General features: G+C 43.9%; 1 protein-coding gene across 2 annotated transcripts in view; it reads right to left on the bottom strand.

Annotated features, from left to right (window-relative positions):
• GNA14 (G protein subunit alpha 14) overlaps positions 1 to 14,969 on the bottom strand; it is a 61,328-nt gene extending 46,359 nt beyond the window's left edge. The window contains exon 1 of one of the 2 annotated variants that reach the window (XM_038402640.2): positions 14,365 to 14,969. In XM_038402640.2, coding sequence (XP_038258568.1) covers positions 14,365 to 14,485 — 121 coding nt within the window. In that variant the 5' untranslated portion in view covers positions 14,486 to 14,969. The remainder of the gene's footprint in view (positions 1 to 14,364) is intronic. The other variant, XM_043515214.1, reaches the window with a different exon arrangement.
• Positions 14,970 to 16,647: the final 1,678 nt, after the last annotated feature.

Here is a 16,647-nt window from a genome sequence, read left to right as displayed (position 1 = left end):
GAAGACAAAGAAAGGTTATTGGTGCAGTGCATTGTGATTTAACCACCATGCAGCCGAACTGCCATACATCACACAGGAAATTATCAGAACTTTGTTTATTCCTTATATTATCTTTAAAATACTTTAAACTGCATGTCTTAAAAATCTCAAGACCAAGATTTAAGATATGCTATTTATAGAGTTGCTCTTTTAGAAAACAAATTGCATATAAGTGAGAATCAGTTGATGGATTCTCCAAAACCTGAAGTCTTTAAATTGAGATTGCACATCTTATGCTCTAGTTCAATCAGAAGTTACGGGGTTGATGAAGGTATTACCGAGTGAAAATCTATGACCTGAGTTATGCAGAAAGGCAGAAGAGACTCTCATAATTGTCCCTCCTGGGCTTTAAATCTATGAATTAATGAAAATTGTTAGTGTGATCCAGGAATCATTCCACAGACAGCCATGAAAAAAATCAGTCCTTTAGTGTTAAATGTAACTAGTTTTACACTTTCCAAAAGAATGAACAATCTCCTGTCTAGTTCAACAATAACCCACACGAAGGTGTGCATTAGTAGACTAATAATTCAATTCTTGGATAGGTGCAATCACTTGTGCTCATTCCTCACAATGCACTTAAGCATGTAGTAGCCAGTAAATACATTAACAGCTTACTAATGCACAGCTCTGGGGTAGTTTACTGTTTTTAGAATTGGTTTGTAACAACATAAGTGAATTCATGTAGGGCTAAAAGATTATCTTGTGGTTAAAAACATAGAACTAGGAGTAAAGAAACCTAGGATTAATTTCCAGAATGGATGAAAATTCAAAATGGGTGTGCAAGTTACAGTTCTACAGGTGATGGGTTGTTGACATTCTAAGAAATAGCACACTGCAGCCCATAAACAGTGGAAAGAGACAGCACTCACCCATCCCACCAGGATCTTCTCTAGAGAACTCAGCATCAAGGATCCCTCCATTCATAGTTTATCTTTTTTTTTTTTTAAATAAATGAAAAGATTATTCCTTGTATTTTGGTGCCCTACAGAGCTGCCTATCTAAATTATGTCCAAATTGAGATTAGTGCATATTGATGCCTTTTAGAATTACATTTTGCACAGCTAGGGAAGAAAAAGAACAATGCCACTAGCCAGAAAAGTAGCAGTTCTTGTTAGCATTCTTACAATTTGCTCCTAAAAAATTCACAAAAGAAATGCAGTCAATATATTGATAACATCACTTTAAGCTTTGCATTTTTTGTTTTGTTTTGTTTTTTAAGTGAGGAACCATTGCTCACTCATGGGACATGGGGGGGTGGGGGAGTATGAGCCACAGAATATCACTAAGCTACAAAGAAGGGAGCAAACTCTCAAAAAACAGGTATCTATCCCAAATACATTCAGAAATAAAAAAAAAAAAGAGAAAGAAAGAGAGAGAAGATATTATTTGAAGAAAGCAAGTGAGTGATCCTACAAGTATCAGTCAGTTTCTCTCCAGAGACATATCTCTAGGATGTTGTGGAAAGGCCAAAGCATTTTGTTTCCTTCCTTGTTTTGGAGTTGGTACCTTGGGCTCCACCCCGTAAGTACTTTATATATATGAATAACTTTACATAACTTAGTAGCCTTAATGTCTTCAAAATGACTACTCACTTGTACAGGATTACTCACATACTTTAAGTTTTTGCAGAATCCGCCTGCAGTTTGTAGCTAATATTCTTGATGGTGGTGAAACAGGCTATTTACCTCCAGGCTGGCTATTGCCAAACAGGCACAAATTATTCCTTTCAATTGTATCCATTTATCACCCTTACCATTTGGGGGGAGGGTATTTTTAAAACTGGCCTTTCATCATCTTTAACATGTACAAAAAGTTACCTGCTGTTACAGCCAATTTAAAATCGTTGGATACATGCCAACAGTAATAGTATGAAGAAATAAAACTCCAGTCCTAAAGCAACAACATTTACAACCCCACTTTCCCATAACTTCTGGTTCTGTAGTATGTCTGCTTGAGAAACACTGTCAAATGTAGGAACACAATAAAATAAAGTTTGTTAAGATAAAAACGGTTTTGGGCACCTCCATGTGTGTACCTTTATTCCCTTGTTTGCATGTTGTAATTTTCCTATTAATTCGGTCCTATTTCCTCTTTTTTAAAAAAATCTTATTTCCTTTCCTTTTTTTCCCCCCCTCCTTTCCCTCCTTTGTTCACTTAAAGACAAGAAAGAAAGAATATTATTCCTTTTTTACTTTACGGTACCATCTTCTCCTTCATCTTTTACCCCCGTTTTCAACATCTCTGACCTTCCTGTTTCTCTCATTCTGATCTCTCCCCTTACTGGTTTTTTTATCTGCTTCTAATGTCCCATCCCTCTGCTCCTTATCCACATAGGACATGAACCTGCAATCCGATCCATATGGGTGGACCCATGCAGAGCCTCACTGACTTCTATGGGCGTCTGTTCCTCTGTATGAGGAATTTTCCCCACAAGGAAAAAATTGCAGGATTAAGGCCATAGTCGACTCCAGTGAGATCAGTCTCCATGCCTGTGCACACCTTGGCCTCTCTGCTGAGACTAACAAAGGTACAAATTAGTGCCAATTGGAGTGATGGACTGTTTTGCAATATACACACTTATCCCTGAGAAATTGGATTGGGACTGCCAATCTATTGAAGAAAAGTTTTGGTCGTTATTCAAGTATCCACTGATCACCAGTAGGTTAATGGCTCTGTATTGCATTAGCAATCCTCTAAACCAGCAATTATCCCTCAATAATTATTATTAATATGCATTACCTGTGTGTGTATGTATATATATTTGTATTTCAAGTTTATAAAAGGTTGTTACACAGAGGAGGGAAAAGAATTATTCTTCTTAGCCTCTGAGGATAGAACAAGAACCAATGGGCTTAAATTGCAGCAAAGGAGGTTTATGTTGGACATTAGGAAAAAACTTCCTAACTGTCAGAGTGATTAAGCACTGGGTATGGGAGGGGGTTCCGGGCTGGGGTGGGGGAGTGGCATGCTGGGAGTGGAGCAGGGGAAGGGCTCTGGGGATGAGGTGTTTGGGGTGTAGGTGGGTGCTCTGGGATGGAACTGAGGGGTTTGGAGGGCAGGAGGGGGCTCCGGACTGTGGCAGGGGATTGGGGTGCGGGAAGGCATTCAGGCTCCGTCTGGGGGTGCAGGCTCTGGGGTGGAGCTGGGGATGAGGGGTTTGTGGTGCAGGACGGTGCTCCAGGCTGGGATCAAGGGATTGGAGAGCAGGAGGGGGATCAGGGCTTGGGCAGGGAGGGGGTTGTGGTGCAAGGAGAGTCTCGGGTGCAGGCTCAGGGCGGCACTTACCTCAAGCAGCTCTCGAAAGCAGCAGCATGTCCCTCGGAGGCACAGCCACGTGGCTCTGCATGCTGTCCCATCCGCAGGCAATGCCCCTGCAGCTCCCATTGGAGCGGGGCCATTGGAGCATGGATGACCTGGAGGGGGCCAATGCCAATGCTTCCAGGAGCAGCCCCCAACTCTGCTCCCTGGCTGGAGCACCAGAGGAGGGCCAGACCCCACTCCTCAGCGGGAGCTCAAGGGCTGGCTTAAAATGGCTGGAAGGCCAGATCCGGCCCGCAGTTTGCCCACCCCTGGTCTAGATAATACTTAGTCCTGCCATGGGTGCAGGGGATTGGACTAGATGACCTCTCAAGGTCCCTTCCAGTCCTATGATTCTACATAAATTCTTTTAATGTTCCCACAAACGTTGTTTATCCACTCAAATATTGTGTATATAAAATACTTATATGGCTCTATCATTGTAGCATCTTAGCATCTCACAGTCTTCAATGTATTTATCCTCAACACCGCTGTAAGGCAAAAAAGTACTATTACTGAAGCACAGGGTAACTAAGGCCTGGATTTGCAAAGGGCTCAGTGTTGCAATGCCTAACTTTTAGGCATCTAGAAAATAACTGGACCAACGATGAGATCCACAAAGCCTGAGTAAAGTTCCTTGGTTCCCTATACAATGAATAGGGAGAGACAGGCACTTAAGAATAGGATCCAGAAAAGCCGGCATGCAAGGCAGGGAGTCACCTAAACAGGGCAATGGGAGATGCCAACTAGAGGGCATGCCCTAAGCCCTAGCCCTCTCACAGAGTTTGATGCCTAAGTCCGGGCTGCAGGGAGGCGCTTATCTCTGCTTGCAATCCAGAACTAAGAACCCCTCTCGGAGTCAGGTGATTTAGGCTCCTAAGTTGTTTCTTCCAAAAATGAGTGGGGTGTCTGTTTAACTCCATGTCCAAGGGCCAGGTGGAGGGATTGGAAGTGCCCTTGGAATCTGGGATATTCTGATGTGGGTCTCACTCAATCTCTCCTAGTGGTGTTGTTCCACTTTAATTAAATAATTAAGTAAATAATAATTGGGCAAGAGAAAGACTCATTCTGCAGTCCAGTGGTCACCTGAGAGGTGGGGTACCCCTGTTCAAATCTTATCTTCTCATCAGGGGGATATTGAACAGGGGTCTCCCACATCTCAGGTGAATGCCCTAACTTCTGTGCTAAAAATCATAAGGGAGGGTCTTTCGCCCCCTACCCCACTGGCCATTTTTGTGGAGTTAGGCATGCTCTCAGAATACCCACTAATTTGGCCCCACAGACAAAACAGGCAAGGAAACACCCATCATCCCCCAGTTTGTGGATCATACTAGGTTTTAGGTGGGAGACAGAACTTCACACAACTAGAATAAGGCAGCCGTGCACATATTAGGAGGTGGAAACATAGGCGATAGGAGATTTTTTTTTTTTACAATGGAAATTTAGTCACCAGCTAAGTGTGGGTTTGTAGAATGCAGTGGTGGTTCCTGTGTGGAGCTGTACCTTAGTGACGTGCCCAACGTTACAATGAAAGGTTGTTACCGAGCCTGGAATGGAACCCAGGTCTCCCAAAAAACCCACCACACACACTAGACTACTACTCTAATCAATGGACCACCATCCTCCATAGTGTAGCTATACTATTTTCATGACTGGTGTAGGGTGACTCTTTGTGCCTATTGATTTACTCATTTTATAAATCAAGATACAGACATTTCATTTGGGTTATTACACGATGACTAATTTGGTCACGTTTTATATAAACAGTACATACCTGAAAAAGCCTTTAGACCCAACGTGATTATTTTCATTAGAAAAGGGCCCCTCATCCTCCTAACCTTTTCATACAGTATTAGTGACAGACAGATCTGATGACAGTGTAGTAAAAATTATACACGATAAAGCATGAAAAACCTCAAGACAGCATAACAGTTTCTGGTAAACACAGTTCCTAGTTACAAGCTGCTGTGGAAATACGAACAACAAACTGACCGCACTATATTATTGATTTGTATGACTTACGGTAGGAACATCCAACATATAAAACAAATAAAGGAGAGGAACTCTACTCTTTCTATGGGGATTGCAGATTTCTGCAGTATTCATTTACACACTCTTCTTTGATATTTGTAGTACTGAGTAACTGAACCCACCTAGATAAGTGAAAATTGGCAAAGATACAACTTGGACAACTGAAGCTGCTGAGTCCAGATTCCTAGAGCAATGGAGGTTTAGGACTGCAACTTTATAAGGGACGTGTTGTGTCACCCTTTTTACAATATGGTTTGCAGCTTTGGGGTTGGGTTGGACCCATTGCTGCTTCAAGATATACTGACAGTAGCTTTAACTCATATTGGATTTTCGATCATTCCTTTTGTATGTATCGCGGATCACGGTCCTAGTGTGCTAGGTATTATACAAACACACAGTAAGACACAGCACCTGCTATCTGTGGATCACCAGGAAGCTCACCAGAGTTATTTATGCCTTAGTTTCCTCCTGGATTATTATAATGCAATTTACTTGAGATGTCCCTTGATAAGCCTATAGAAAAGTCAGTTTCCTGTACTCTAAGGGAGGAGGGTCAACGTTACCACATTAAACCTGTACTCACATCCCCTATTGGCTACTACTTGGTACTTGGTCATTTCAAGGCATTTTCATAAGGAATACTATTTTCTCCATGAGACCAGAAGCTTTATGTTGATATTTCTCTCATAGTGTCAGTCAAAACAAGAAAAAGGTGTGTTATTTATATACTTTGTCCTCTTCTAGATTAACAGGAAAACATAATAGAATCATATTTTCAAGAGTGGTCAGCATCGATAATGGGGACCAGATTTTGCACAGAGCTCAGCATGCAGCAGCTTCAGCTGAGAACAATTTGATCTATTTCATATATTCAAACTTGTGTTATTTGTTTACATTCAACCTATAAAGGACAAATATAAACAAATAACACAAGTCTGTAGGGATAAAATTAGAAAGGCCAAGGCACAAAATGAGATTAAACCAGCTAGAGACTTAAAGGGTAACAAGAAAAGATTCTAGAAATACATTAGAAGCAAGAGGAAGACCAAGGACAGGGCTGGCCCGTTACTCAATGAGGGGGGGAAAACAATAGCCGAAAATGTGGAAATGGCAGAAGAGCTAAGTGACTTCTTTATTTCGGTTTTCACCAAAAGGGTTAGTAGTAATTGGATGTCTAACATAGTAAATGCCAGTGAAAATGAGGTAGGATCAGAGGCTAAAATTGGGAAACAAGAAGTTAAAAATTACTTAGATAAGTTAGATGTCTTCAAGCCACCAGGGCCTGATGAAATACATCCTAGAATACTCAAGGAGCTGACTGAGGAGATATCTGAGCCATTAGCGATTATCTTCAAAAAGTCATGGAAGACGGGAGAGATTCTAGAGAACTGGAAAAGGGTAAATATAGCGTCCATCCATAAAAAGTGAAATAAGGATAACCAGGAAATTACAGACCAGTCAGCTTAATTTCAGTACCCGGAGAGATAATGGAGCAAATAATTAAGCCATCAATTTGCTAACCCTAGAAGATAATAAGGTGGTAAGTAAAGGTCAGCATGGATTTGTCAATAACAAATCAAGTCAAACCAACCTAATAGCTTTCTTTCATAGAGTAACAAGCCTTACGGATGGGGCAGGAAGCGATAGATGTGGTATATCTTAACTTTAATAAGGCTTATGATACCGTCTCTCATGACTTCTCATGAACTAACTAGGGAAATAGAACCTAGATGGAACTCCTATAAGGTGGGTGCATAACTGGTTGGAAAACTGTTCCCAGAGAGTAGTTATCAGTGGTTCACAGCCAAGCCGGAAGGGCATACTGAGTAGGGTCCCACAGGGATCAGTTCTGGGTCTGGTTCTGTTCAATATCTTAATCAATGATTTAGATAATGGCATAGAGATCACACTTACAAAGTTTGCGGACGATATCAAGCTGGGAGGGGTGGCGAGTGCCTTGGAGAATAGGATTAACATTCAAAATGATCTGGATAAACTGAAGAAATGGTCTGAAGTAAATAGGACGAAATTCAATAAGGACAAGTGCAAAGTACTCCACTTAGGAAGGAGCAATCAGTTGCACATATACAAAATGGGAAATGACTGCCTAGGAAGGAGTACTGCAGAAAGGGATCTGGGTCATAGTGGATCACAACTAAATATGAATCAACAGTGTAACACTGCTGCAAAAAAAGTAAACATCATTCTGGGATGTATTAGCAAGAGTGTTGTAAACGAGAAACGAGAAGTAATTCTGCTCTACTCCGTGCTGATTAGGCCTCAACTGGATTATTGTGTCCAGTTCTGGGCACCACATTTCAGGAAAGATGTGGACAAATTGGAGAAAGTCCAGAGAAGAGCAACAAAAATTATTAAAAGTCTAGAAAACATGACCTATGAGGGAAGATTGAAAAAAAAATGGGTTTGTTTAGTCTGGAGAAGAGAACACTAAGTGAGGACATAACAGTTTTCAGGTACATAAAAGGTTGTGACACAAAGTTCCTCCTCTGCCTTGGTGGGTCCTGCGCTTATTGGCGGATTTTGCTCGCCTCAGAGATTTATAGCACCCCTCAGTTTGGCCACTTTTACTACCCCAGGTTCCAGTCCAGGGCCCTGTGGAATGCAACTAGAGTGCCTCCTAGAACAGCTGCGCGACAGCTATAAATCCCTGGGCTACTGCCCCATGGCCTCTTCCCAACACCTTCTTTATCCTCACCACAGGATCCTCCTCCTGGTGTCTGATAATGCTTGTACTCCTCAGCAGTTCGTGTGTTCCCGTTCCCTCTCCCTCAGCTCCTAGTACCTCTTGCTCCCAGCTCCTCTCACACACACCACAAACTGAAGTGAGCTCCTTTTTAAACTCAAATGCCCTGATTAGCCAGTCTGCCCTAATTGATTCTAGCAGCTTCTTAATTGGCTCCAGGTGTCCTAATTAGCCTGCCTGCCTAAATTTGTTCCAGCAAGTTCCTTCTTGTTCTGGAACTGCCCCTGTTACCTTACCCAGGGAAAATGGACTTGCTTAATCTGGGACTAATATATCCGCCTTCTAACACTCTCCTATAGCCATCCGGTCCGACCTGTCACCGCTGTTACAAGGAGGAGGGAGAAAAATTGTTCTCTTTAACCTCTGAGGAGAGGATAGGGTGACCAGATGTTCCTGACAGTCCCGATATTTTGGGCTTTTTCTTATATAGGCTCCTATTACCCCCCCACCCCCTGTCCTGATTTTTCACACTTGCTATATGGTCTGCCTAGGATAAGACAAGAAGCAATGGGCCTAAATTGCAGCAAAGGAGGTTTAGGTTGGACATTAAGCATAGGGAATAAATTGCATAGTGAGGTTGTGGAATCTCCATCACTGGAGATTTTTAAGGGCATCTTAAAAACACCTATCAGGGATGGTCTAGATAATATTTAGTCCTGCCATGAGTTTAGGGGACTGGACTAGATGACCTCTCAAGGTCCCTTCCAGTCATATGATCCTATGATTTTGAAAATCTGGCCACTTAGGTGCCTAAAAATATTGATATTGAGCTCTGTTAAAAATCTGGTCCTTAGCTAATGTAACAAGAGAAACAGGTAGAAGGGTTTTTTTGTTCTTTTTAAACTTTTACAGTGAATTAAATTCTTAAGCAAGAAGCTCCAATATTTTAGAATTTATGGTTGCTCTACTCTAAAACTAAACTATATCCCTTCTTATTTCACAAATTTAAAATAGGACCATGACAAAAGAGATCATGCGCATACAGATATTCTATATGGTTAACAACACAGGCCATGATTTAAAGTCATATGGTTATCAACAAATACAAATCCCTTACACAAATCCAATCGCTTCCAGGGGTCAGCCTCCTCCCCAAACCCCACTTCACCTCCAGTTTTTATAATAGTGTTAAATATTTAAAAAGCGTTTTTAAATTTATAGGACTCAGAGGCTTGCTGTGTGAAAAGGGTCACTAGTACAAAAGTTTGAGAACCACTGGCTTAAATTATATGCAAGACAGACTCAGCTGTGATTGTAGCCTTTCATAACAAAAAGTATGTATGTTTTTACACTGAACTCTGTGGGACTAATCACATGTTTAAAGTCAAGCATGCATGTAAATTTGCAGGGTCAAGGCCTGTGATGCTGGCAGACCAGGTGCCAGCTCATGCCAAGGTCCCCATGACTCAACTGAACACTGACAAATACATAGCTGGAAACAATCTGACTCTCTTGTGTTAGTAAGGTTAAAATAGGTATTAGAATTACAAGAATGTGTTCAGTGTTTAGACTTTATTGAATCCCTGTGAGTTGTTGCATACATTAATCTCACTTATAGCATCTGTATCCCTTACTGTAAGATAATATTTAAGCATTTGTATTGCAAGCCTCTGTTATATTATAAATCATGAGACAGGAGACAGATATTAACTAACGTAAAATACTGGTTTCCAAGATAAGGTGTTATGGCCTGCCCAACAAGGAAGGCACATGGACACCAGACAGACTACTGTGGAACATTGAAGAGGACAAAACACTTTGTTGTTCTGTTTCCCTCTCCCCACACCGCCACCAAAGAAGATGAATCATGGAAGAGGATTCCACCCATCAGCTGAGTTTGCAGCTCAGAGCACATGGGGGGAAGGGAATGAAAACCCCTAACAAGAAAAAACTAACCGCTTGGACTCTGGGGGGGCAAGGTTTTCTAGGCATAAGCAAGACAACCCCAGTGGTTAGCCCTAAAGGATATATAAAGCTTGCTTATTATAGACGGTACTATTGCTTTTTGAAACTTAAGATTGTAACTCATTTGTGTATGTATGTTTACCTGCTTTAACCTTGTATATAACTCATTTCCTTTTTAATACATCTGTATATAGTTTATTAGAGGATGGCTACAGCATTATTTTTGGTGTGCTATCTAAGGTGCAATTGACCTGGGGTAAATCACTGGTCCTTAGGGACTGTGAGTAACTTGAATATTGCTGTGATTCTTGATGTAAGGGACCATCTACCATAAATGTAGGCTTACCTGAGTGGCGAGATAGAATTTGGAGTACCCAAGGGACTGTCTGTGATTCCGCATTAAGGTTGTTATCGTGCACAAGGAGTTTACACTTGCTACTTGGTTGGTGAAATTAAGGTAAAGAATTCACAACTAATTTGGGGATTGTGCCCTGCGTCTCAGGTTAGTACTCATGCTGCTGAGCCACTGCAAGACAGCTTGACTGGGCCTACATAGTAAAAATGTGTATACAGTGCTTATGTTCTTCTGAAAATAGAGACATATCTTGACTATAACAGTCAACTAAAAACTGCATCTCTTGCATTTGTTTGAAAATGTTTACCTTATTGTTACATGTAAGTCTAAGATTACAATAACCAAGGCTACAATAACATTTCCATTTTTTCAGTTTTACATTACATGGGATTTTCAAAAGCACTTGATGTTAGTCTACTCAAAACCTTCTCTATTCCCACTGAAGTCAAGCCAATGGTGAGCACTTTTAAAAATCTCACCCTTTGCATTTTGACACTATTTTTGTTGGGGGCCTTTCACAGCAACAGATGAGAAAAGTGGAAAAATATGATCTTAAAACAACAAGAACCAGCAGGGTAACTTGGGGACAGGTGTAGTTGTCCAAAACCGAATTCATTTTTAAAAATTAAATTTCTGGTTGACAAAGTCAACTAAACTGAAAGCCTGAACAGTTCAATAGATTTGTGGATTTTAAGGCCAGAAGGCACCATTATGATAAATTAGTCTGACTTCCTGCATAACTCAGGCCCATAGAAATTCACTCAGTGACTCCTGCTTCAAGCCTGTAGCATCAGGCTGAGCTAACGCATATATTTTAGAAAAATATTTAAAAAATCTTGATCTGAACACTAAGTGATGAAACACCAGGTTTCTAAATAAATTGTTACAATGACAAGTTATCTGCCATTAAAATTTGCATCTTATTTACAGTCTGAATTTCTCTAGCTTCAACCTCCATCCATTGGATCTTGTTACGCCTTTGTCTTCTAGACTGAAGAGATTCTACCATCAGATATATTCCATAAGATACAAGGAAACTGCAGCTACTATGTCTGGTGTTCTCTAAAAATTAAGTTTGGCCCTAACATAGTCAATATATTTCATTTTCTTTTACATTTAAACAAACAACCAAATATGCCTGTACATCATTTCCAGGTGAAACATGGCAACATCGTGAAAGTGCATAAAAACATGAAACTGGACTAGACTAGGAACAACAGTGAAGCTTGTAAATTTGCCTTAGCTAAGAAAATATAAACAAACAACACAAGTAAATTCGATGTTTAGACTATTCCATAATCATCTTTATCAGAGATGTTGTTTGGAACACAGATATGGACTTTTATTAAAATCTGTGTTCTTTAATCTCTCTCTCTCTCACACACACACACACACACACACACACACACACACACACAGAGGAGGATATTTTTTTCTTTCCTTGTCTGAGTACCTATAATACAGACACAAACTAAACTTTTGGCTGCCCCAAGCAATATTAACTTTTACATGACAGATCAAGGATATCTTTGTGTAAAAAAAAAAAAAAAAAAAAAAAAAAAAAAAAAAAAGGACAGGTAACATCTCCCCAGGAGGAAGCAGAGATAGTGAAAAACCTGCCAACCCTCACTCACTGAAAAGGCAGACTCATGCATTTTTTATAAATTTTATATAGGATGAAAGAGTTTGCTCTGTTTAAATTTCCCTCATTTAGTGGCAGTGGAGGCAGAGGCTGTAGAAACAGAGGTCAGGTTCTGGAAGAAGTACTCACTTTACTCTATCTTCTGTGCTATCTCATTGCACTAAACTCAGACTGTGTCTATGGTGAGCTTTATTTTTCATAGATCCATAGACCTGAACACCAGAAGGGATCTTTAGATCAGTCAGAGCTCCTATATATCACAGATCATTACATTTCACCCACTTACCCCTGCATTCAATCTAATAAACTTGTTTTGCTAAAGCCTATCGTCCAGAAAGGCATCCAGTGTTTATTTGAAGTCTTCAAAAAATGGAGACTCCACCATTTCTCTTGGTAGTTTGTTTCAATGATTAATCACCCTTACTGTTCTTAAAAGCTTCCCACTGTTATATTACCAGCCGTGTGACCCCTGATACATTACTGCCAGGGCAGTGGGAGCTCGAATGAAGACAAAATGCCAGTGTTTCATTTGTCCCTGCTCAGAGCAAATCTAAACAAGTTGGTAAAAAGGCTTGCAGCTGTCAGCACCTTGTCTCTACTAGAAGTCCACCATCACTACCACCAGTGGAGCTACACCACTCCTAATGCAGCCATGACAAATTAAAAAAAAAAGCTCAGTGTAGACAGACAGAAATGGGCCCAGAATTGTGTAAGGGAGAACTCTTAACCCCCCCACACAGCCATGTGTCCTTGAAGGAAAACTGCAGAGAAAACCCAAACCAGAGACTCCAATCACTATGGGCAGAAGCTAACAAAAGCCAGGACCTCAAAACTTCCTACAGTTTTGACTGGACTTTGTGACTCCCTGATGACTGGCTGTTTGTGAGGGAGAGGGAAGGCAAGGTTGGAGAAATCTCTTCAGCTTCACTCCACATCTCCCCTCTTACCCTCTTCTCCCCACCCTGTCCTCCTTCCTCTTCTTCCCTTTCCCTTTCTTTCTATTTAGCTGATCCTCCCCTAACTGTCCTCCCCCCAGAAAAACCCATGGAACTAACCTGTTAGTCAGCATCAAATTATTCACTGTGCTTGTGTGTTCTACCTCTTCCCCACCCGCTGTCCATCTTGTCTGTTTAGATTGTAAATTTTTTGGAGAAAGAAGACCATCTACTTCTCTGTGCAGTGCCCTGCACAGCATAGACCCATTCTTGTTTGGCCTTAGGCATGACTGTAGTAAACATGATTTCAACAGTAAAGCTGCTCCAGGCACCTCTCCAGGGCAATGTTTACATACTGATTGGACTAGACAACCACTCGCTCCTTGCTCTTCACAGATAGTTTATTGACATGATACCATTCAAGTGTTTGCGAAGTGCAAGAATGACTGAAATCTCAAGTGTACGTGAGAAGCAATGGGTCATTTATCTGCCCAGGGTTGAGTTTCATACTGCGTTGTGGGATGCTATTTCCTGTAGACGCACATCTTAAAAAAAAAAAAAAAAAAAAAAAAAGTTGGAGCGTAATCGTCCCAACACTACATTGTACAATAGTGTTACTGTGGTAGTCAAGGCCTTTCCCGATTTCCCCCCCGCCCCCCAACTTCTGTTTTACAAAAAGGACACCCGTGGCCCTGTGAACACAAGCAAACTCAGTCCTGCCATCCACCTCTGGGAGAAGCACCACAAGGGGAAGCTACAGGTTAGGCTTAGCCTACACTAGGATTTTTTTTCTCTACAACTGCACAGGCACTGCTGTGACCAAGGCCATCTCTCCAGTGGCTGCACCATTACAGAAAAGGTGCAAGCAGCTCCGGGCGTTTTATCTAGAGCTCCTCTGAGCAGCACACAGGGTGGCAACTAAAATAGCAGTGCCGCACCGGTGGGCAGGGGACGGCTCTCCGTTTTGCTGCTGTAGATGCAGCGAGAAGCTGCCTTGCTTACGGTGCGCTCCATGGCCAGGTCACCAGACCGAAGGAAACCCTCCAAAACACCCGAAGGGAGACTGGCCCCGGCCACGGCTCACACACAGGCACAGGCACCGAAGCAAAACTAACTGGTCAAAGTTTGACATTTTGACGACAAAGGTCACTGAAAAACGGAATCAGCCGGAGCCGGCTCCCGCCCCCCCCTCAGCCCGGGAGCTCCTCCCCCCCCCCCCAAAAAGAAGGGCGCTGGACGGGTATTATTATGCAACCATGCGAGGGCATCAGCGGAGGAGGGAGAGGGCTAGAGAGCCGCGCAGCAACGGGGCCCTCAGCTTCCCCATCCCGGCACGGTCCCGGAGGCCTGGGGCGGAGCAAGCGGGCGAGGCGAGCGGCCGGCCGGCACTCACCCAGCAGCAGCAGCTTGAGCTCCCGGCGCGCGTCCCGCTTATCCCGGCGCAGCTGCCGCTCGATCTCCGCGCTGATCCGCTGCGACTCTTTCTCCTCGGCGGACAAGCAACAGCCGGCCATGGTCAGCGCGGCCCTCGCGCCCGGGGAAACGACCCCCGCCCGCACCTGGCCCTCGGCGAGCGCTGGCGGGCTTGCGCCTCTCGCCGGCCCCGGAGCCCCGCCGGCCGGCCAGGGCAGCGCGTCCGCAGGGCTGCGGGGCGGCCGAGCCCCGCGCAGGGAGGGGGCAAAGCGACCGGGAGCGCCGCGGCCGCGGCCCCACTGGGTGTCTCCCCGCCTCGCTCGGCGGGTCGGGCTCGGGCTCGCCTCTTGCCCCAGGCGCTGGGCTCACGGGCAGGTGCTTTTATAGCTCGTTGGGCCTCCTCTCGTGGGGTAATATTTGCAAGTGCGTCTTGGCGGGGCACGAGAGCCAGGCGGCGATGGGGCGGGGGCGGGGGCGCGAGGGAATCCCCCCCGCGCCCGCTGGAGGCAGTGGGACAAACGAAACCGCCAGGCTGCGGCGCCGTGTGCGGAGAGGGAGCCAGGCGGAGAGGGAGGAGCAGCCTGGGCTGCGCCTGCTGCGGCTGGAGACGTGGGGGAGGCGGGGCGTCTTGCGAGCCCAGTCCCACTGGCGGCGGGACTCCGGAGCAAATGGCGCCTGGTGTTTAATAATAATAAATTAATAATTTTCAAAAGGCTGGAGCCAGGAGCGGGGGAGGGGAGGCGGTGCCTTCAACTCCCTCAGCCCCTCTGGGAACCCCTTTCCCTGGGAGAAGTCTGCCCGTACGTCACACGGCCCCGGCTGCTCGTCCGCAGGCGAACGGCCCCGAGCGCCCGGTCTTCCTCCTTAATTGAACTATCCCTGCTCCGACAGGTGAGCGGCTGCTGCCTCCCGCTCCCCAGCAGCGAGGTAGAGGAGGCGCCTGCTGCCGGGCAGGGATAGCGAACCGGGCGCGCGCTGCTGAGCTCCCGGGGAGCAAAACTTGTTTCGCTTAAGCCGCCTCTTTCTGCGCGCACCTCCCTCGTCCGGCATCTGCAGCCTTGATTCATAACCTAGAGCTTAATCAGTTCCTGGGATCTCACCGGAATGAGTGCAGACCTGTTTGTTGAAGCCGAGAGGCACGCTGTCATTCTGCCAATTTACAAGGGGGGGGGGGGGGTGCTGGTCTTTAAACTACAGAGCAGGCTGACTCACTGAGGGACACACCATTAACTAGAAGAGGAAGAAAAGGAGGACTTGTGGCACCTTAGAGACTAACAAATAAGTGAGCTGTAGCTCAGGAAAGCTTATGCTCTAATAAGTTTGTTAGTCTCTAAGGTGCCACAAGTCCTCCTTTTCTTTTTGCGAATACAGACGAACACGGCTGCTACTCTGAAAGCTGTCATTAGAAGAGGAAGAAAGCTCAGGTGGATGCGGGATTCGTTTATTTCTGAAGTCTAAAACTTTCACTAACCTTAGGAGAACGATTCCACATTTCTAGTGTTAAGAATTGATAGTACATTAACGAAGTCAGCTAGCCCCAGTTTGGTGTGGGAAGAGATTTGACACCCAAACGGAGTGATGCACTTGGGAATCTTGTGCAGTTGTTGGGGATGAGGTGGAGAGAAAGTTTTGTAGCTAAGTAAGTCTGATAGGTCAGGTTTCACATTTGTTATTCTCTCATTTAAAAATGACACTTGTATAGAAACGCATAGTGTTAGGGAGGTTTATCCCTCTTTTTTGTAACTTTAAAGTTTTGCCTAGATGGGAATCCTCTGTGTTTTGAATCTGATTACCCTGTAAAATTACCTTCCATCCTGATTTTACAGAGGTGCTTCTTTTACTTTTTTTTCTTTATAATAAAGTTCTGGTTTTTTTTAAAGAATCTGACTGGTTTTTAGTGTCCTAAAAACCCAGAGATTTGGTCTGTGCTCACCTGTACCAATTGGTGAGGATATTATTCTCAAGCCTCCCCAGGAATGGGGGTGAAGGGGATTTGGGGGAATATTTTGGGGAACAGAAACTCCAAGTGGTTCTTTTCTTGAATTTGTCGAACTCGCTTGGTGGTGGCAGCGATACCGTCCAAGGACAAGAAGGGACATTTACGGTACCGGGTTGAGTAACTGAGAACACTGAGAAATAACCCATTTCCTTCCCTGATGAACCGAGGGATGCACCCCACCTATGTACTTATTCTCTACACCAATACTGACTTCGACTCTTAATACATTCCATGGGTGGCATACCTGAACCCACTTATATGCTG

This window comes from Dermochelys coriacea, chromosome 5 (assembly GCF_009764565.3).
Source record: "Dermochelys coriacea isolate rDerCor1 chromosome 5, rDerCor1.pri.v4, whole genome shotgun sequence".
NCBI lineage: Eukaryota > Metazoa > Chordata > Testudines > Dermochelyidae > Dermochelys > Dermochelys coriacea.
Note: the sequence above shows the minus strand (reverse complement) of the source record. Positions and strands in the feature narration are given on the sequence as shown.